The following is a 23473-nucleotide window of genomic DNA, read 5'->3' as shown; positions in this document are numbered from 1 at the left end:
TTTTTTCTGCACTGAACGCATTATCGTATTTTACATTAATTTATATGGGATACATTGTTTCACTTAACAAGTGTTTCACACTATGAATAAAATTCTGGAATTAATTATGCTCGCTATACTAAAGTTCAACTGTACTTTGTTCTAGGATGATGCACTCTTTGTATTACCTTGATGGAGAGGAGGCTAAGAAACACAGTTTAAACAGCTGAAAGATGCAAGTGCGCTTAATCACTTTACAGGACAACCTAAAATCTAAAAGTGTCACTTAAGGAAAACCAAGAGTGTTTTTCTTTGAACAACAAGAAGAAGATAATGTTACAAATCATTTAACAGTGTAGTTTGCGTTTTGGATGTTGTCCTGTACGAATATGAGCTACTTCTTCATCTTATTAAATTAAGAGACTGATTCTACACCAAAATGTTTTATTATGTGTGGTTCTGTTAACACTGGTATTCCTTGGCCTTTCTTTGACTTACATAAAGTCTCCACGAGGCAGTTTTAATCATCATACAACATAATAATATTTCTGCATTTGGTAAAACTTTAAGTACGCGAAAAATTTTAAGTGCCTGAAAAAAGGCACAGTTTCTTACAAACTGCATCCCTATGCTGCAGCATTTTTAAGAAAAGGAAAATATCACTGATTAATCAGCAAAGACAATGAAATGCAGGCTGAGAAGATAAGACTGACTAACTCGTAGGTTTCATTGCAGAATTTTCATTTGTGCATGCAACTAACAGTCTTTCACAAAAACAATTTCTGCTAGGCCAAGTGGAAAGTGATACAGTAAATCAGCTGAAAGCATAAGCTCCATCCTAACTTACATGGCTGAGATGTACTACAATGACCATCACATTGGGACTCTAGTGTTAACTTAAATTACATGTAAGTTTAAAAAATAAGTGTAATTTCAATATGCATTGGTAAAGTAAATGAAAGCTATTTTTATTAATTTCCAAATACCTTAATTTCTGACTATTGCTGTAAATAGAAACTAATAAATAGCATCTTTCTATTACTTAAAAATTATCACCGGTACAGAGAGACACTGGAATATAAACAATACTGACTATTCTGTTCCTGTCAAATGCATATGATACAATTTGGTCTGTTAATATTCTGTTCCTTATCTTGCAACATAATATGGGAGGTATGAAGGATATGTACAACTATCACACTTGCACAAAAAAAAAAAAAAAAAAAACACAAAGAAAAAGATGACTGGAAATTCCATTAACAAACAACAGCACCATTTAAAATAATAACATAGTGATCATAAATAAGTTCCAGCTGGTATTCACTGATAACACTTTGATCTGCTGCAGATTATGTACTCATTTTATTGAAATAACACTCACATATTTACAAGTTGTTCTTGTAGCCGTTTCTCTTCATCTTCTGCAGGATATGAGGAAAATATTAATGAAATGAAAATAAAGTTGGGTGTCATACAACATTCACTCATAAAAATTACAATTTCACAGGGAACTTTGTGAGAATGACCAGTTCATCATGATCAGCACATAGTGTCCATTGCATGTTATGTTCACTAAGTCTTCAGACCCATAATTACAGTCCTTATTACTCTTTTTACCAACACACTTCAGATTTCAGTCTGCTTTTACAAACTTTCAGTATTTACAGTGCAACAGGTATATATCTTTAAAAAAATCAGAAATCTTGAGTAACAGTCTTTCATTCTGCGTAATTCCATCATCACTAAAATATGAGTTTCTATTTTATACCATGCATCCTCATGCCTCCATCCCAGTGCAATCATCTCCCCTTGCTTGTAATCTAAAAGATGAAAATAAAGACAAATTACTTCTACTTGCAATATAAATAATCAGCACTAATAAAGAATGTATACTAACAAAACTGCTAAGGTATTACTACATGATGCTTGAACTGCACAGGAAGCTACATACACACATTCTCTTTCAGTGATCTAACGGATAAATGTTTTTAAATTTTATTGTACGAGTACAACATCTGTAGCATATTGTACATCCCCCATGCTAAAATATTTACTTGAATTTATTACAAATGAAGATACTTTAAAATTAAATGGCTACAATTGTATGCAAAGTAAAGAATCAATACATAATTATCAATGCAATATTCAAAGTAGGAGAAAAGCTACTGAATTTAAATGACAAGACTCTCAAAACAGTCTTACTGAAGTACAACTACACTTGAAGTATCTTCCTTCTGTCCAGTACTACTTTACTCAGCTTTCTGTAACATATATCAGTAGAGAAAGGTGTGTGTGTGTGTGTGTGTGTGTGTGTGTGTGTGTGTGTGTGTGTGTGGTGGGGGGGAGGGAAACAGAGAGAGAGAGAGAGAGAGAGAGAGAGAGAGAGAGAGAGAGAGAGAGAGAGAGAAGGGGGGTTTCACATGACAGCAGAGAGCTAAAAAAGTGGGGGAAGAAAGCAGAAACCCTTCCACATAGCTGAGCCATACAAAAAGTTACTGCAGACAACATTCAGGTAGGTTTATATGGCTACAGTTGCCACCTAAGAATCTCACACACACAGACACACACACAAACAAAATGGGCCTGGAACCTTTCCTCCAGTTTTCAAGGTACTGGCTACATACATGCACTGCAACTACTCGCATAACACGTTTGCCATGGCTTTTCAGTTACTGGACTGGGTTTTGCCTTCTGTCAAACAAATCTATAGGAAATGTTTCTACTGTTGTTCCTCTCAGGTAAAAAGAATATTCTTAACCAAAGTATCACTTCAAAGAATGGAGCAGTTTGACATTTCACATGACTGAGATAGTGCCATTCTATGTACTGGTCAGAGGATTGCAGGATGGGCAGGAAGTGTGACAACAGCACAACATTAAATTCTAAGGTATGATCCTACTGAATGAGGTAGGGTCATGCCTTCATTCAGGCCATGAATGACTTCATATAGCCAATTTAATGTGGTTTCTGTCAGTATGTGAAATACAAATGTCTGTCCTCTAATAGCGAAAATTAAATATTTTACATAAGGTGTAATCTCATTTTGAAATGAATGCGGTACCAAATTTCCCACAAGTACTCAAATCTTCTCAATTGTTGTGCAGTCAAATACTAATATGCCCAAGTGAGCCTTATGTTTCAGCTGTGAAGCAAAAAGAAGCTGCAGAGCTAGAGTGTGTGGAAAAAATGAAATTCACAGCATTACTCCATATTTAAACAGCGGAAAGTTAGACTTTTTTCATATGATGGTTGCTTAGCAACTGAGTCACAGAACTGGTCAAACTGACCATTCTGAAATTTTATGATCTTTACTTCTTTTCAACAGCAACTGCACTGTAGAAATTACAGATCCGTAAATACAATACCAAAAAAATTAATACACCTAAGGAAATGATGCTGTGTTTGATCCGATGACAACATATGCCACCTGGGAGATAGTAGATGGTCTGATAACGGTTTCAACATCACCTGAAAATAGATAGCATAGCACCATAGCTACCTACCACCAGAGCACCACTAACCCTACCCTTTAATGGAGAATGGTCACATCGAAAAGGCTCAGTGTGGTGCAAACGTGTGAAGAATGTAGGCAACCACGGTATGGAGATAAACTCGTGCTTCCTACACCCAAATGGGTAGAGTGCGAATGGGGTCAAACTGTGGCCTCCCGAATAGTAGGATGATCCTTTCACAGAATTGCCAAGATGTTGGAAGTATTGCACCAGTATCAGTGACCATTTTAAGATTCTCACACCTGTAGATGAGGTTCTGGATGCCCACCAGGATCATAAATTGTAAGGGCAGCACTGGCAGATTGTTCAGCTACGACAGCACAGATAAAAGGGTTTGTGAGCGCAAATGGGTCAACACGAACTGTTGGGAACCAGTTATTAGCAGTGAGGCTACAGACACACCTCTAATCCATCTTCCACTCGCACTACAGCATCAATGTACATGGGTTGGCTGGTGCCATCAGAGGATCACTTAGAAAATTGAATGGCACGCCATAGTCTCCAGTGATTAAAGCAGATTCTACCTGCATGCAAATGATGGTCACTTGCACATATGATACTGACTTGGTGAGCACTGTCTTGTAGAGTGCATTCACACAAGACACACTGGCCCCATCACATGCCATATGGTCAACACCTGTACGATCAACTGGATACCAGAGTCAGCGCCCGCCATGCAGCTCACTGATGATGTTTTTGTTTGTGGGGCTCTCAACTGCATGGTCATCATCAGTATCTATACAAATTCCCAAACTGTACACAGTCCAGTCTAGCTACTTTCGTGAACAGGGTGCATACGCGGACCCAAAAAAAAAAAAAAAAGATAATAATAATAATAAAATCCCGGATTTTTCCCAGTTGAAAATACACTTTCTCTCAGGTGAAAATACACTTTTTACGTGTTAAGTGACAATATATTTTTCCTCAGCACTGTAAAACTTATCAATCCTTTGAATGTTTACGGTTTTATACACTGACGTAGAATTTCCCGGCAGTTTAGAAGACGAAACTCAGAGGGAAAAAACACGTTTTGGAAAGGTCTTTGATGTGCAGCAACATGTACGCTGCATATTTTCGTGTTACAAAGGCATAAACTCGAATTCCACCAAACACCAGAAGCTACTTTCCAAAGCACTGAAACTGAGATTGCGACGGGCTTTTGTAAGTGAGTCACAGTTCATGTCACGTGATCTCGCCAGCTGATGACAGTGTAAGACATGTGATGTAGCCTGCCAATGGCAAGTTAACTCTTACGTAGTGCTAACACACAAATAAGAAAAGTTAACGGTTCAAATTACAAGAAAAGCAAAGCTTTCACATATAATATTGGTCCCTAAGATTAACAAGCTGCAAGAGAAGCTAAGCTTATACATACAATGTTGATCTTTTTTGCACGTGTTACACTTTAAGATACATCACACAAATGTGCCAGTAAAATTTTTAATAACAACGTAAATATCTGATCTTCTGGGCTCGAAATTCTTCTAGATGGTCGTCCTCAAAGAGTTGATGTTTAAATGAGAAGCAAACACATTGTAATCTAAGAAATTCATTGTACATTCTTGCACATAGTTTATATTGCGTAAAAGGAAATTTACTTTGAAAGTAACACTTTTCAAAACACCATTCACAATATTTTCCCGCAACCTGTTAGAAATAGGTTCGTTTCAGCAATTGTCAGAGAAAGCCAGGTAACAGGTGTCACCATGCTTGCACAGTTACGATGATGCAGGAAGCCCAATGTTCATTCGTGTAAGACATTAAAAGATCTTGCATTATGTCATATAAGAAACAAGACTTTAGAGGACATTTCACTTCAAGAGCATTGGAATTTCGTGAACCATATTGATATGCATAATTCAGCTTTAACTCCACATTTGTATGTCCAAATTCGGATGTAAATTTTCTTGGAGCACCAGTACTGTATTATCTCATATTTGGTTATTTATTATGGCATAATGCCATCCAAGCTATAAGATAGAAAACATGCACTTGAACTGCAGCGAACAGTTGAAACTAGCTAACAGTCTGAAATTAAACACTTCATTTCAAATAAATTGACTACCTCAGCGGAGAAGATTGACAAAAGCCAAATCTCTTTAGCAACAAGAATAACTTCATTGTTCTGCAAGGCAATTAATGCTTTACTGTCAAAAAGGTGGAAATAAAATGTGGAATTAATGAGAAATTTTAGCCTTCCATTATTATGAAAACGTATTTTAATTCATTTGTTAGCTCCCGGCCACAGAAATCCGTTTTGTTTTCATTTAATAAGACAACAATAAATAAAGAGGAAACAGCAAAATCACTAAACGTAAACACGGGTCATGTGGAGAAGTCTCACCTCCCTACAACAACTCAGATTGCTCTGTACATCAGCACCGGATCTACGATATTTCCGAACCGGGGCAATACTAGATAGTGGCGCCCAGCCACATATCTGTAGCCAGAAGTGGGAGAAGGTACTACTAATATGCGACTCAACTGCGCATGCACTAGAGCCCGACTGCAACTGCTCAAATGAATCACAGTTGTCACTTCATGCTAATCGGAAGCTATTTGTAGTTAGGAAGCATTTCGCAGTCTTCCTAAAGCTGTTTACACACTTTGCTGTTGGCAGATGCTTGTATGAGCACTGTGCTTTGTTGTTATATATGGCACATTTCCTTTGCAACTTAAGTTTTATTTTCAGAGTATTGGTTCTTATCATTCAAAAGCATAAAAATTTAACTTAAAACTAAAACAATGAAAAATTCCCGGAATTCTAAAAAATCCCCGGGTTGTCCCTGGTTTTTCTCTCGGGTTGTATACACCCTGATAATATGATGACAACACAATCATCCAGTCCCCAGGTAGAGGAAATCCCCAACCTGTCTGGGAATCTAACCCGAAACCTTGTGATCCAGAGGTAGCAACGCTAGCCCTAGACCGCAAGTTGCGGATGCAGCTCATTGAAGCTACATCACATGCTAATATGGGTGTTTCAGAATGGGTTGATACCTGGTACCTCAGAACTGCTTTGGCTATTAATCTGTGACTGTAATCATTTCATGTACTCCATATGCACAATCGCAACAATAAATCTTGAGTGAATTGGAAACCTCTACAAGGAGGTACTAATTTTTTCCTAGCAGTGTACATTAATTTCTCATTACTAAACATCTTAAACTGCCACTGTGATAATTTTGACTGCTCAACTTTTCTTTACATATCTACACTGCCCATGTGGACTACAAATGCTCAATTGTATTTCTAGTGACTGTGAATGATACTGCAATGTGTGCTAAAGATTCTGAGTTGATTATTGCACATCACTAATTCTGAATACTTGGCTGTGTGCAAGTCATGATACAGATATTGGAAACAGTTTGCTCTACTGTCAGGCAATGGAGAAATTGAATAACTGAATAGAGAGTTACAGAGCAAGAGTCCAAAGACAGTCAAACCAAGAGACAAGAGAAACTGAACTCCAGAAGGTGCTGAATCAAATGCAACTTTGTGATGCACTCACAGAAGTTACAGCATGACTGATACAGCAGCAATATGACCTCATCCATCAAAACCAGTGTATCATTCAGGAAGGTCAGTGATATCTGCTATACCAGAGGAAAACAGGGAATAAGAGGCATTTGGAATTCAGAAAAAGAGAGAAAAAATGGGTGACTTTAGGTCACACCTTGAAGACACTGTTAAGACTGAAAGAACAAAATGTTATACACCAAAAGGAAGGATGAATGCCATTCCCGAAGCACTGTGACATCTTGGTTGGTGTTTATAGCTGAAAAATTCTATAACATATACAGTGTGAACCAGAAATTAAAATTCAGCCACTGGTCAGGAATATTTCAAAGGATTCATGATCTTCGGTGAATTTTTACAGAATATCTATTTCATTTGATTTCTTACCATATAGCGAAGATGCTGAGTAAGAGATAGGATAGGCAAAACAAAATACTGTTACAAAACACACACACACACACACACACACACACACACACACACACACACACACACACACACGAGACTGCAGTCTCTGGCAAACTGAAGACACACAGCGAGCAACAGCACTGGTGCATTATGGGACTGGTGACTGGGTGAGAGTAAGGAGGAGGCTGGGGCAGGAAGGGGGAGGGATAGGGGGTAGGCCGGGGAGCGTGCAGGGACAAGGTGGAGAGAAGGTTGGGCAGCTATGTGCAGTCGGGAGATTGGACGAAGGGCAGGGGAGAGGTGGGGAAGGACTAGTGGAAAAGGAGAGAAGTAAAAAGACTGGGTGCAGTGGTAGAATGAGGGCTGTGTAATGGTGGAATGGGAATACGGAAGGAGTTGAATGGGCGAGGACATGACTAACGAAGGTTGAAGCCAAAAGGATTTTGGGAATGTAGGATATTTTGCAGGGAAAGTTCACACCTGTGCAATTCAGAAAAACTGGTGTTGGTGGGAAGGATCCATATAGCACAGGCTGTGAAGCAGTCATTGACATGAAGGATGTCATGTTGGGCGGCATGCTCTGTAACTTGTTTCTTAGCCACAGTTTTTCAGTGGCCATTCATGCGGACAGGCAGCTTGTTGGTTGTCATGCCCACATAGAATACAGCACAGTGGTTGCAGCTTAGCTTGTAAATCACATGATTGGTTTCACAGGTAGCCCTGCCCTTTGATGAGATAGTGATGTTTGTCACTGGACTGTAGGTTGTGGTGGGAGCATGTATTAGACATGCCTTGCATCTAGGTCTATTACAGGGATACGAGCCACGAGGCAAAGAGGTTGGGAGCAGGAGTTGTGTGGGGATGGATGATGATATTGTGTGTTTCGATGGGTGGCAAAATTCCACTGTTGTAGGGGGGATCGGGGGGAGGAGGAGGAGGAGGAGGAGGAGGAGGAGGAGGAGGAGGAGGAGGAGGAGGATAGTGGGCAGGACATTTCTTATTTCAGGGCACAACAAGAAGTAGTCGAAACCTGGGTGGAGAATGTAATTCAGTTGCTCCATTCTTGGATGGTATTGAGTTACGAGGGGAATGCTCCTCTGTGGTCGGACTGTGGGACTTTGGGAGGTGGTGGGAGACAGGAAAGATGAAGACAAAAGGGAGTTTTTGTACAAGGTTGGGAGGATAATTACAGTCTGTTAAGGCTTCAGTGAGATCCTAGGTATATTTCAAGAGGGACCGTTCATCACTGCAGATGCGACAACCACAGGTGGCTAGGCATTGTGGAAGGTACTTCTTGGTGTGGTCTGAGTGGCAGCTGTCGAAGTGGACGTATTGCTGGCGATTAGTAGGCTTGATATGGACAGAAGTACTGATGTAGCCGTCTTGGTTGAGGTCAACATCTAGAAAGGTGGCTTGATGGGTTGAGTAGGACCAGGTGAAGCAAATGGGGGAGAAGCTGTTAGGTTCTGGAGGAATGTGGATAGGGTGTCCTCACCTTCGATCCAGATCGCATCATCAATGAATCTGAAGCAAGAGAGGGCTTTATGATTCTGGGTGTTTAGGAAGGATTCCTCTAGTCTGTCCATGAATATATTGGCATAGGATGGTGCCATGCGGGTGCCCATACTCATCCTCCTAATTTGCTTGTTGGTAGGGCCTTCCAAGGAGAAGTAATTGTGGGTAAGGATATAGTTGGTCATGGTGGCTAGGAAGGAGGTGGTTGGTTTGAAATCTGTCAGGCATTGGGAAAGGTATTGTTCAATAGTGGTAAGTCCATGAACATTATAGATGTTAGTGTAATGGGTGGTGGCATCAATATTGACATGGATGGCACCGTGTGGTCAAGGGACAGGAACTGTGGAGAGTCAGTGGAGGAAATGGTTGGTACCTATTATATACGAGGGTAGGTTCTGGGTAATAGGCTGAAGTGTTGGTCTACGAGAGCAGAGATTCTCCCAGTGGGGGTATAGTAACTTGCCACAATGGGGCGTCCAGGGTGGTTGGGTTTTTTGGACTTTAGGAAGCGTGTAGAAGGTGAGAGTGCGAGGAGTGATAGGGATGAACAGCAAGAGAGAGACTCCACGGAGAGGTTCTGGGATGGGCCTAAGGATTTTAGGGGTGATTGGAGACGCTGGATTTCTGAAATGGGGTCACTGTGTCAACGTTTGTAGATGGATGTGTCTGACAGCTGACGGAGTCCTTCTGCCAGGAAATCCTTGCAGTTTGAAACAACAGTGGTGGAGTCTTGGTATGCAGGTAGGATTATAAGGCCGGGATCAGTATTTAGATGGGAGACTGCGTTTCTTTCTGCGGATGAAACGTTAGTTCGCACTTTGAGGGATTTGGGGAATGTTGGTGAGACAAGGTTCAAGGTTTAGAAATTCTGGAAAGTTAACAGGGGTTGACTTGGGGGCAGTGGGGTGGATTATAGTTGGATGGAGGAATGAATTGAGTCAGGCAGGATTCAACATTGGTTACTGCTTGAGTCCAATTAGTAGGGTCAGTGGCAAGAAAGTGTTTACACTTTAGGGACCAGGAGAATGAGAGGAGGATTTTAACAAATACTGAATGATTGAATTTGGGAGTGGGGCAAAAGGAGAGGCCTTTGGAAAGGACTGATATTACTGTGGGGCTTCTGGAGGAAAGGTTCATGACTGTTTCAGATCTGTTTAGGTTCTACATTCTGTCTGTTGGTGAGAGTTTTGGAAGGTGGGGTAAATGTAGTTGGCCTGCAAGACAGGGTTTGACAGCTATGAGGGGACATGGGGGAGGTTTGGAGTTTGTTGTAGAGGTTATGGGGAGTGGCACTCCTAGGTGGGAATTGGGAAGTGAGCAGGGTGGAGAGTTTTATTGAAATGGTGGTGTGCATGGTGCTCTAGTTGTTGGAGGGCAAGAGTTTCAATGTGTGTTATGGGTACCAAGAATTTAGTATTGCATAGCAGGAAAATTTTGCAGATGGATAGAAGGTACTGCAGGGAGGTTTGGGTTCTGTTGATATGATTTTGCAGGATTATGTTAATGAGGGCTAGTGTCTGACAGAATCTGAACAGATGGAGGCCATTGTGGAATGGAAGGGTGGCAGCCGGAGATGGGTATTTTGATGGTAAGGCCATTTGGGTGGATTCCATGAGCCAAGCAACAATACACAAACAGTATGTGGGACTGGGTTCTGGCTAGGGATAAGGAAACTTGTGTGTATTGATGCAGATGGAAATGCGAAAAATTATGTAAATAATGTAATTTAGGTCCAAAAATTTTTGAAAAATACACCCAAATACATGGGAGCAGTCACAAGAAGAATGAAACAGATGCAAAAGGGGGAAACAAGATGAAATCTGAGGGAGTTGACGATAGTGAAACGCGAAAACTCGCAAAAGCTGGCGTCTTTCCCTACCATCAACTCCCTCATATTTCATCTTGTGTCCCACATTTTGCTTCCGTTTCATCCTTCTAGTGATTTCTCCCACGTATTTGGGTGTATTGTTTCGAATTTTTCAGACGTAAATCTAGGTTATTTACACCCACCCCTCGCCCAACCTACACAATATACTTGTCCATCCCTACACAACCCCTGTTCCCAACCCCCTTCCTAATGACCCATATACCAGTAATAGACCTAGATGCAAGACCTGTCCAATACATCCTCCTCTCACCACCACCACCACCACCACCACCACCACCACCACCTACACCAGTCCGGTGACAAACATCACCTATCTCATCGAAGAGAGGGCAACTTGTGAAACCAGTCAAGTGATCTACAAGGTAAGCTGCAACCACTGTGCTGCATTCTACGTGGGCATGACAACCAACAAGCTGTCTGTCCGCATTAATAGCCGCCTACAAACTGTGGCCAAGAAACAAGTGGACCACCCTGTCGCAGAGCACTCTGCCCAACACGACATCCGTCATTTCACTGTGTGTGTCTTGATTGTCATTCACTCACAATACTGCTGTTGACAACAGTAACGACCTCTTACGTTATGTCCTCAACCTTGCATTTAGTGCTGCTCAGTTCTGACTTGAGTTTGTTTTCCCAGCAATGTCAGTTGTACGTTGACACTGGTACACAGTAGAATGGATAGGTTAACTGATAAAAAATTGGCTGACATGGGCACCTTGAATGGGTCCACTGAATACAACGGAGAAGCTGTGGCAACACTATGCCAAGCTGTTCCTGCAGTGACAGCAGACACAACATAGTATATCAGTGTGAACACAGTTGATGGTTTGTCATTGTACATGTTGTATTGATAATGGATGTTGACATTTTGAACGTCATCTCTATGAGAACAGTTGCACATTTATGTACTGTACCCCACACTGGTAGAACAGACTGAACACACTGTGCTAAAACTGTATGCATCTTCGTCTTGTTTGGAGAAGGAATGGTGATTGGGGTAACAAACTGAACAAAATCGTAATTATACCAAGGTACTCGTGCCCGAAGAACATATGAATTTTTGTAAGTATAATGCGAGTTCCATCTGTAATACTGTGCACGGGAACCGAAGCCTACAAGTAACTTGGAAATAATAGCTGGCATCTTTCCCTTTGTGAGCTAGATGCATTCATTGTAGTTTTGTACACCCATTGCCATTTTTGTGTCAAGGGAAATGAAATAAATACTTTGTGGCCAAAAAACTTGTGACTTTAGTTATTTTGCAATAAAATAACAAAAGACAGATTTATAGACATTGTGAAATTTCTGCACTGTGATATCTTTAACACTGCTCAACAATCACAGAATAGTCAAGTCAATTTTGATGTCATAAATTTGGAACAGTTACACAGAAAATTGTTCCTTGTTTTATAGACAAGGACAAAACATAACAGTTGATCAACAGGTCTTCCCCACTAAGGCCAGATTCATCTTTACATCTCTATAAGCAGGGTGTAACTCCAAACTGCATCATACTGGAAGCCAAGCACATGATGAAATCTGAAACAACTGATGCAACGTGTTTGATGCTAGTAGAGCAAAGAAGTTAGTCACATGTCAACCTAGTAGAGCAAAGAAGTTAGTCACATGTCAACATTTCCTATGTTCAACTGCAATAATAAACACTGACTGTGAACCTAAGAATTACAGCTTACTTTATATTCTAACCAACGTTTCACATATGAAAAAGTTTATGGACGCATGTCCATGTACCACATTTTACTCTTATATGTGTGAAGGATGTTGCCTGAAAGTTTGGACATGTATTTTTGTTACACCCTGTATCATAAATTGGGTATATGTATGCATGCACAACATCTCCTCCTAACTACTGAATCCATTTCAAAAAAAACTTTGTACACATATCAGTTGCTTTCTGGAAAGAAGCACTGTAAGGTTAGGGTAAGACCCACCTACTTCTCAAAGCAGTGGGGAGAAGAAAGAAGCATAATGCACCATGTGAAAATACCCAGACTATATTCATTTAGTGTTATTGACAGCACTTAGTGACTTCACACGAGCTTTGAATGTAATTTCAAACCATTTCTGAACTTTTGTCATGTAAAATAAGAGAAAGGCAACCACTCACCTATAGCAGACTGATGTGTGGCGCACAGAAACACATAACAAGAAATAGCATTTACACTAGCCCCCCCCCCCCCCCTCTTTTTTAAGCAATTCACACACTACCCACACTCCTGTTGCCACGACAAGACAGAAGAGGCTTGACATGGCCATGGAGTGTGAATGTTTTATTTTACTTGCTTACACGTTTAGTGTCAAATATTTACTTACATGTTTAATGTTAAATATTTAACACATTAACTCATTTGTTACGAGAAGTTATCTGTTTCTGCCAGTAGTGAAATCAAACAGTAATGGAACTCCTCTCCTTAACAAGTACATAGCACTCAGAGGAACACTAGGTGGCACGAGAAAACATGTCTACAGCATTGTGGGACAGACATGCCAGTACTCTTAAGCATGGTTAAATCACTTGTGCAAAACACACACACACACACACACACACACACACACACACACACACACACAAAAGGGATGCAATGTTTTTTCTACATGGTTCTTTACCTTGTACTGTTCAGCGTTTCGGTAATTGTTTGTTCTACATTGTTCCGGGTTAAATTCTGCAATGAGTATGTACCTTGCTTAGGCTCTGCAATATTTTACCCCTAGAATGTAATTTGTTTTCTATTATTGAGCATCTAGAGGCGATTTCTGGGTGTACAGTCTTTGGGGCTGGTGTGAAAAAGGGTCATTGGTTGATATAAAGTCTCTCCAGTTGCATAATGAATACAAGGAGCACCTTTTAAATTTTGATAAATGGTCTCTAGAAGGTGCTGTTGCGATGTGAGACTACTACTGGTTTGAAGTTTGTCATTAAAACAGTGTGAGCATATAAATTTTTCTAGTAGTTTGTTACAGTGAACACCTAAAGAAACAGTGTTGTGCAGAAAGAGAAATTTCAATGAAGATATTAATTGGATCCCTTTTTATTATTTTTGCCTCAGATTGCTTTTAACACCTTTCGGTAATCAGTCATCAGAAAAGACAGTTTGCAATTGGTTTATAGTATTTTGTCATAGTCGTGTTTCCTTTGGTGATTTTGTGGTATTTGACCAAAACTGGTTGAACTTAAAAAACATTGATGCTGTGTACAGCATGGTTGAAGAGTAACATGTGGCTTAGTGTGAAGTAGAGGCATCCACAGGTGAGGGTGCAGTACATTCAGTTTTGCATGAACATCTTATACATGTGTTCCAAGTGGATTCTGCACAATTTGTCAGTCAAAGTATGGAAATGCTTAAAAAAAATCCTGTGTATATCAGACAGAAAACAAAACTTGGGTATATTTATCTGTGCTGATCACCCATGTGGCTTGATCTTAGATTCCAAAAAAACAGTGACAGAATTAGCAGCTTGCTACAGTGTTCATTCTCGCCACCTTGTTGACACACTGAACAGCACCAGTAAGAGAAATTGCACATAATACATTTAAAAGTATTTCAAATCAACTAAACATAGGAAATAAATACCAACAAATTGTTTTTGAACATTTTTATATCACTCCTCTGAATCTACACAACCATGCCTAACGCTATTGGAGAATCTTCCTCTCACAGCATATTTTTATACAAATAGTAAGACATGTATGTAACAGCTGTAGCTGAAATTGTACTAAGTGTTCCTGAGTTATGCTTAAATGTCACCTCCTCCTCGTTACCACTTGTATGGCATGTAAAAGCTATCTTTACCATCAAACAGTCTAATTTACTTTCTGCTTCTGCCTGCACCTTTTTATGCTTTGTCTGTAACCGTACGGCACACGGTACAATATAATGTTCAGAGAGAGATCACACTGTCACAATTTATTTTCCAAAAAATGGAAAATACGTTGATAACTCTCATTCCTCGACACTTAAAAATTGATCTGAAAAACGCCGTCCCCCTCCCCGAATACCTTCAATTCACTCAAATTCAATCCTACGCAATGCTCATGGACTGCATTATTGCAGCAATAAGACTCTAGACAGCATGGGAATATTAAATGTATTTAAACAGGTCAGTAAAAGAACCAGGACACGATACAAGAGCACCAGTTGCTTACTAATTCCTGAAACAGAAAAAAATAGTGCAGGGCTGCCAGACCTCTTACTGTTTCAGTAATTCATAAAGAAAATCCAGAATTGAACTGCATTAGTTTTTACCTTTGACACTCAATCCTGTATTAAATATAAATGAGAAGTCAGTCAAAGTAAACTGTCTGGTAACTGTGATATCAAACAGTGTAATTTCACAGATGAAATGCATATTTTATTGTGTGCAGTGGTAAGCACTGTTTAATACATGTGATGAGAAACAAACCAACAAACAGGCTTCATCTGAGTATGCCTTTAATTTGTATTAACTACAGAATTCCTCATGCATTCCAGAACAAAATTTTGACTCTAAGACAACTAAAAATGACAGTACAGGGATATAGTTGAAGTTCAATAACACCACTTCCCAAAGATAGAAGACTTACAACCATTCACCAAATGCACTAGTACTATAGTTTTTGGCACCAACTTATCACTAATAGATGTTTCCCCTCACATAAAAAAAAAACATTTAACACTTTTATGAAGTACTGTACCACATTTAAAAAAGATAATGAAGATTTTATGACTCACCTTGTGCTGTGTGCACTTGGCAATGTAATTTTCCTCTTCCAATAACCAACTCATGTCCTGAGCACAGCCATAATGAGCCCTCAGGTCACAGCCTCTACGTACACAACCCAAGCTTGCACCTCCCTCACCACACTTCGTACATGTCTGTAAAAATGTCAAAGACGCAATATGCAGTGACAAAAGTGGATTGCAACAGAAACTGAATGAATATGACAACTTCACCAAGCTATGCAATATCTCTCTTCAGAAACACTTATTTTGAAAGTAGCTCCAAGAATTCAACACCAGGGAAAAAGAGTATTCACGACAAAGAGCTGTTAAGCATATACAATGTAACCATATCTGAAGGTCCTGCAATGGAGAGGGGGAAAAGAAAGCTGCAAAGAATGAAAGTAGCTAGAAGACTATGAGATGTAGGCAACTGGTGACAAGTCTCTGCAGGTTATGTACCACAAGGGGCTAAAGATGGGCAAAGTCATCCACCCTTGAAAACTAGTTCACTGGAGATCGTTCTTTTTGTGAACCATTCATTTTTACTTGTTCACCGTTCATCGTGCTTGGTATACGGTTCTTATGAAAAATTGAAAATTAGTAGCATAGGTGACTGAAGGATGGAAGGCGCTAGGAGGGGGCACTTGCCTCCCATCTGGAGTACAAAATTTTTATTCACAACAGAATTCTCACACACTTGTAATTTTCATGATTCTGCAAAACATCTCACTTAGCCAACTGTAGTGTTATGTGGCTGATCGCACTGAAATAATATAAGGTGGCGCATGAAAAACCGACCCCTAGTACAGACTGCTCGCCAATTATGCACAATTTGTTGACTGCTATGAGCAGAAGAGACAAACATGTAATAATTAGGCTGTGAAGAAATAACAAGCTAATGCAATCAACTTCGAAACAAGATATGACGGCTGGTAAGCGACAATGAGCAGTCTAGTACGCGGGGCCGATTTTTCGTGCACCATCTGTACCACTGAAATAATATTGTAGGAGTTATCATATTCTCTTTACAAAATTTGACACCATACACTTGATTACGAAGTGCTGGTTTCATTCGCTTGTAAGTCGATCTGCCTTCCGTAACAATGAATATGCTCTTTCACCATGGATCAAAAAAAGACGGAAAATGGCCACTCGCGTGTGCCGTGCCAATATATTTTGCATGTGTAATAACAAAAAATCTTGCCTTTTTCAAGTATTTCTTCAGCTGTTTATCGAAATAGTGAAGTAAGCTTATACGCCATTTTGTTACCTGAAAATATGTATGTATTACATACTACATAATTTTTATGTAGTTTACGTAATTATAAAATACATTTTAATTACTGGTAGTGGACTCTGAATAGGATACGAAAAGAACCAGAAGTTCAGAGTTCAAAAAAGGTTTAAAAAAGATCTAGAATGGGTGTGCGAAGCTAACAAAACAAACAACAACTCGATACTGAACTAACTAGGAGCAGTCGGCAGTGGAACTGTGGCGAGTGGCCACGCGAAGAGGGACGAGTCCAGCCGAGCGAGACCAAGACTGAGACAGAAAGAAACGGGACCAAGGCTGGAAGGAGATCGGCCGACGTGCTGTTCGGGAACAAGACCAAACATTTCCCGTTCCTGGGAACTGAAAGTAGAAAGCTGCGATCGAAATGAATTATGAAAGACCGTTTCTTAGAATTTGTTCCTCACTCGTTCTGTTCAGTTTGGTGAACAGTTCCTTTGGAGCCGTTAGTTCACGAACAACCCATCTCTACAAGGTGGGTTATACAAACCATATTAACGTGACTATAAGATGAATGTAAGATGACCCTTAATATACGACGATCCCTTTTTTTTGAAGATGCTCCATGAGAAATTATTGTCTTTAACACATTCTGACTAAACAAACTGTTTTACTGACAAAGTATCTGCCTAAAAAGTTAACATTAGAGCTAGTCTAGACTCAGGTGTTACTACTGTTTCCCATATGTGTTTCTATGTTCCATTGATCAGTCCACTACAGGTGAGTATTTGCCTCTCTCTCACTTCACATATTGCTCCATTCAGGAATTTCCATTATTTATTGGCTATCTACAATTTGGTAATACATGGACAAATAAAATGCAAATTGGTTTACATTAATTTTTATCTTTACTTCCTTTTTCACTAACTATCTAAGAATGTAGACTGTGGTACTACTATTTACACCACCACCTTGATTCATAAGCCTGCTGCAATTTCCTCGTTCCTGGATCTCCTCCCGTGTTAAGTTCTCCTCTGAGCCATGCATAGCACTGTATATGCGACACTTTTTGAATCCTTTTATTATAGATTCAGTTGCGATTTTGCTGCAGGCAGTAAGAATCGACTGGCACTCCATAGATATTGAGAGTTTCTTAAACCTCCCCCCTCCCGGAAGTAGGGTATAGTCTCTTCAACGAATCCACTTACTGTTAAGTTGCCATGTGAGTTTCAAAAGGTCTATTCACAACAATATCCACTATCTGAAGTTGCGAGACCATTGATGCCACCAGGAATTACAAGGTATATGTTATTTGATACCACAAATGTAACTTTATTGTTGTAGTGTCCCTTGAACGAAAATAGCACCAACATTTTCCTTTTGTTGAGCAAAGAGCCTGGTATTCTGTTCCAAACAACCTTCAACCAATCTAGCATTGGGTCATTTATCATTCATTTCCTTTGTTGGCATCTTGAAATAAGCTCTACAGGCAGTTTTGCTTTTGGTGTGACTTTCATATAAATAGAGACAAATGTGTGCAGAAGGAATGAACTTACTTCCACTTGCTAGCACCCCCGGTGTTATCCTAGTCTTTGTGTCGATAATAACAACTGATGGTAATCGAAGTAAACAGGTGTCTGATCGGTATTGCCAATATAGCCTAGCAGATAGTCGTGTTGTTTTCTTAGACTGATTATACAATGCTAATATGCAAGTACTTTTCATCAAATACCGTGGGAAGACAGTGAGGCAGTAGTATTCTGCAATGGAAAAACCGAGGAGGACTGTAACAATTCTAGAGAAGGAAAGTTGCTACTCGTCATATAGCTGAGAGGCTGAGTCGCAGAGAGATACAAAAAAAAGATTGTCAGTATTATAGCTTTCGGCCATTAATGTCTCTGTCAATAACACACACACACACACACACACACACACACACACACACAATTCGCATTCACGACTGCAGTGTGTGTGTGTGTGTGTGTGTGTGTGTGTGTGTGTGTGTGTGTGTGTGTGTTATTGACAAAGACCTCAACAGCCAAAAGTTATAATTATGAGAATCTTTTTGTTGTGCCTATCTGTGACCCAGCATATCAGCTATATGGTGAGTAGCAACTTTCCTTATCTAATATTGCTGTAGTATTCTTCAATGTAACATAATCTCCACCATCTTCTTCATCCTCAGATGCTAACCAGTATTTGCCTTGGATTCCATGACATATGCAGTTGGAAAATCCTTGTGTAGCTCTAGAGGCTTCATTAGAATAATTTCTCAACCAATCAGGAAGCTTTCATTGCGTTTCTTGTCCAGTTCCCTGAACACTTTGCATATAGAAAAGGTGTTTTTTAATTTATACTTCATCTGTACCACCTATGAACATTCACTTCTGCAACATCAAATTTGTTTCCTGCTGCACAAATGTTTATGGTCTCCACTTCATGAATGACTTAATCTTTGATCAACATCGTGCTGTCTGTGTGAACCAATTGTGAATTTTTAGATCAACATTCCTTTAAAGAGTAAGGGCTGTGATTTACATCCATTATTGAGTGTTAAAATTTAAAGTTTGTACAGCACCATCACCAAATTCAATGACAACAATACATTGTTCTCTGGCTCCTTACAGTTAAATTGTTAGAAATTATACCCTTTGGGTTAACACCGTTGCCAACCTAAAAATCAACAGTGCTGTAAAGCATTAGCTATGTAAGTGCCATTGTGGAAGCTCATGTTTCTTCTGTTGTGCTGCACTTCCAAGTGTCCTGCACAAAAATATTTTTGTTGGAATTAATTTTTTCCTGTAGGAACATATACTACTTTTGAGTGTTTGTTCAGTCTTGAAGTCAGTTCAGTTTGAACTACAACTGGATTCAGGTGAACATGGTACATGTTCATATAAAGTCAAGGTGCAAAGTATACATTCCCATGGTTGCAAGCATGACGAAATTTTTTGCCCTTGTGCTGCAGTCCCCTCCCCACATTCATCCTAGGGGTTGCTCAAGCTGGTCCACCTAATCCAGCTTTCGAATTCTTTAAATTAAATCTTAGCATTATCTCACTTGCCAAAGATTCATTTGCACTTTGGAGACAATAACTATATTAACCTATTACACAACGTAAAAATGTTGACCTCAGGAACAATATTTTAATCTGCAAACATCTGGGAACAAGCATCTTGGAAACACCTAATTCTCTTGATATGAACCCGCTGGAACACATCTGGGAGTTAACAGGTGCCAGTTCCGAGCCTACAAACCACTGGCAGGTAATATATGGAAATTGTGTAACCTATGCAACAACATCTGATGCCAAACACCTCTGGAAACCTACCAAGGACTTGTCGAATCCATGCCATGCAGAAGCACAGCTATGGTATGTTCCGAACATGGACCAACACATTCTTTGACTGGTAGTCATAATTTTTTTATTCATCAGTTTATGTTTGAAGTACTATGACTTCTACATCCCAAAGATGATGGCACACACACCCATCAGCAGCAGCAGCATAATATACCCTGATGAGCCAAAATATTATGATCACTTTTTTAATAGCTTGTTTCTCTGTCTTTGGATCGAAATACATCAGGGATTCGACAGTTGGTTGGTGGGTTTGTGGAGGTATGTAGCATTAAGATGTCTGTGCACAGGCTGTGTAATTTGTGTGAATAATGAGCCACTGATTTGATTATGCAGTGATGGCACCCAATAGCGACCCAGATGGAGTCCACAGGATTTTAATCAGGCAAATTTGGCCACTGAGACATCAAAGTGAGTTCATTATAATGCTCCTCAAAAACAATGTCACACAGTTCTGGCAATAAGACATGGACAATTATGCTGCTGAAAGAATACATTGCCATTGGGGAAGGGATGCAGTTGGTTTGCAGCTGTCAGCGTGTCTTCAATTAATACCACAGGTCCCGTGCAAGTGCAAGAGAATGTCTCCCATAGCATAAAGCTGGTCCCACCAGCCTGCATCCATGGCAAGATGCACGTTTCAAACCGCTGTTCACCTTGATGACGACGTTTGTGGAGAAGACTATCAACCTAGTGTAGCAAAAATGTGATTCACCCAAAGAGTCGACACATTTCCATTGATCCGACAATTGAATCCCGATGGTCCTATGGCCGCTACAATTGTAACTGATGACGTCGTTGGGTACTGATGATTTAATTGGGTAAACATGTGGACATGTAGGGAGGGGTGGTCTAATGCAGAACTCCATGTCCAAACAATGTACAATGGACGGTGTGCTCTGAAATACTTGTGCATGCACCAGCATTGTGCTCCTTCAGCAGATATTGCCATCTACCCTACCGTACTAGGTAGACAAGCCTCTGAATTGCACATTCTGTAAAGAGACGTGGACATCCAACCATTTAATACCTAATAGTAGTTCCACTACCCTTCTACCAGTCTGTAGATGCTCATGACAGTAGCACGTGAACATTAGAACAGCTTCACTGTTTTCGAGATACTCATTCACATGCTTGGGAAAGAATAATCTGCCCTTTGTCGAAGTTGCTTGTCTCAATGGATTTTCCTATTTTCAGTCCATATCTTCACTAGGGTGATCCCCTGTCTATGTCTGCTCCACTTACATACACTTCTTACCGTGTCACGTGCCCACAATGCCACCAGGTGACATCAAACATAACAGTGGGCAATGGTCATAATGTTTTGGCTATCAACGCATATGCCAATGACATTTGTTGATAACATTTATATAATGGTGTAATACATGGTTGTGGTAATTAGCATATAAATTTGAGAATTGTGTATTTGCCAATAGTGATATGTTTCACAAGTTATCCAAATGTATATGCTGATCATCACACTCGTATAACTATCCAACTTTCTAAAAGTTATCAGCAAATGTCAGTGGCATGTGCTAAGAAACCAGGATACAAAAGATCCACTGATTAGGGTTATGTACTACTACCTATACACTGTAGGGCAGCTTGCACATGTACATGGACCTACCAACAAATATGTAATACATGCAAAATACATATTAAAGTGTATTAATTAGAACTGTATCATATAAACATTAACATGTTTCTGAAATCGAAACAAGAAAAATAAATCAAACCACAAAATTTGAACCACCTTGATATCTTCAACTGAGTGTGGTCTTAGATTCAATGTGGGCAGGAATTAAAGAATAGAGCTTATGAAACTGAAGAGATGACTTCACAGTCAAAGAAAAACAAAACAATAACCAAAATAAACACATTCTGTTCAAAAGTGCAAATCTTTGAAAGCAAAATCTGCTTCTAACAAACATCCATTCATTGAATTTTAGTATTCTTGGAACCTCCTTGGCATGCTGCCTACAAGGTGGTAGACACACTGCTGCTCAAGCCTGCCTCAGTCTTTGACGGCAGCCCTCCTGAGGTCATCCACTGTGCGACGACAGCTCCACAATGACACAATAAAAGTTTTAACTGGTCTTTACGGTGTTCAACTGCAACAGAGTTCTTGTCAGTAGATACCACATGGCACATCATTCAGTTGAACACTGTCTCCTGGAGGAAGAACAAGGATTCATTAGAAACCTAACAACGTTCTGTCTTGTTTATGTGCCCTTTCGATAACATAACAGCTCAATGAATTGTTACCTTTACCCTCAATTATTTACATTCCATCAGGACTTTCCATTGTCATATTTAAATTAAATTTTAATAACACAACATGTCAAAAATAACTGCTAAATCATTCATGTGATATGTAATGATTTATTGCTGGACACTTCATCAGGCGTGTAGTGGGGCATTAAAAGTTCAGTAACTCACACTGGAGGTGTTACATATTGTACAATTATTTGAAATCTCGCAAGCTGTATGCCTCCATAAGTTAGATTCCACATAAGTAGCTCACGTCAAATTGTAACAATGGCAGTTATACTGCCTCCCCACAATGCCATCCTCCCTATTTGTTTCCATAATGTTTTGAACTGAATCACAGATTCAGTTGCCCCAACCATCAAGAAAAATGTGCATCATATGGACAAAATGGGCAAATCGTTGTTTGTCAATGCAGTTGTTTCCATTCTTTGCAACTGACCATGAACTTATTAAGTATGGATGCATATATTACATTAATCCGTAACAGAGCTCCACTATGATTCTGGCTTACACTTTACATGTTTCTTAGACGATACCAGAAATTCAACCACACTAGTTAACGTCAGCACCAGGGCTTAATTTCAGCACTCCAAGGGATTGGTTATTTGTAATAATGAATATAAATTTACATCAGTCCTGTTGTAATACATATCAATGAGAAGAAGACAACTGCCATTTAAAGCATTTACTAATGATCTAACTCCATGTCTAATGTCAAATCGTGTTTTGTTTTTCCTATCTCTTTGGGATGTCTAAATTGTATGTGATCCCTATAGGACAGAAATATCTTCATTATTCACTTATTACTTAATCCTGGACACACATTCACCAAACAGTCATGAATCAACTGCAGCTGGAGGCAGTTGAAAACATGACGTCATAGTCATGAAGACTACCCACGTGTGCCGATATGTATAGAGTAGAACTAGGAAGCAAAGCTACATTGATATGGGGACAGAGGGTAGCACCTGTTGTTTACATTAAATCTCGAAGTTTTATTGATCTGATTATTAGAAATGATGTTTTACAAACCTGAATTTCAGAACAGTATTTCATAAAAACTGATTTCTC

General features: G+C 39.6%; 1 protein-coding gene across 4 annotated transcripts in view; it reads right to left on the bottom strand.

The window, feature by feature from the left end:
- Positions 1-23473, bottom strand: part of LOC126325248 (nascent polypeptide-associated complex subunit alpha, muscle-specific form) — a 109935-nt gene that overhangs the window by 6859 nt on the left and 79603 nt on the right. For 2 of the 4 annotated variants that reach the window (XM_049995160.1, XM_049995159.1), the window contains exons 10-11: positions 15552-15695; positions 927-1799 (exon numbers count right to left, since the gene is read on the bottom strand). In XM_049995160.1, the coding sequence (XP_049851117.1) occupies positions 1779-1799; positions 15552-15695 (165 nt within the window). In that variant the 3' untranslated portion in view covers positions 927-1778. Of the gene's footprint in view, positions 1-926; positions 1800-15551; positions 15696-23473 lie in introns of those variants that run through there. The other 2 variants (XM_049995157.1, XM_049995156.1) reach the window with 1 other exon arrangement.

The sequence above is a fragment of the Schistocerca gregaria genome, chromosome 2 (assembly GCF_023897955.1).
Source record: "Schistocerca gregaria isolate iqSchGreg1 chromosome 2, iqSchGreg1.2, whole genome shotgun sequence".
Taxonomy (NCBI): Eukaryota; Metazoa; Arthropoda; class Insecta; order Orthoptera; family Acrididae; genus Schistocerca; species Schistocerca gregaria.
The sequence above is the reverse complement of the archived record's forward strand: the minus strand, read 5'-3'. Positions and strand labels throughout refer to the sequence as shown.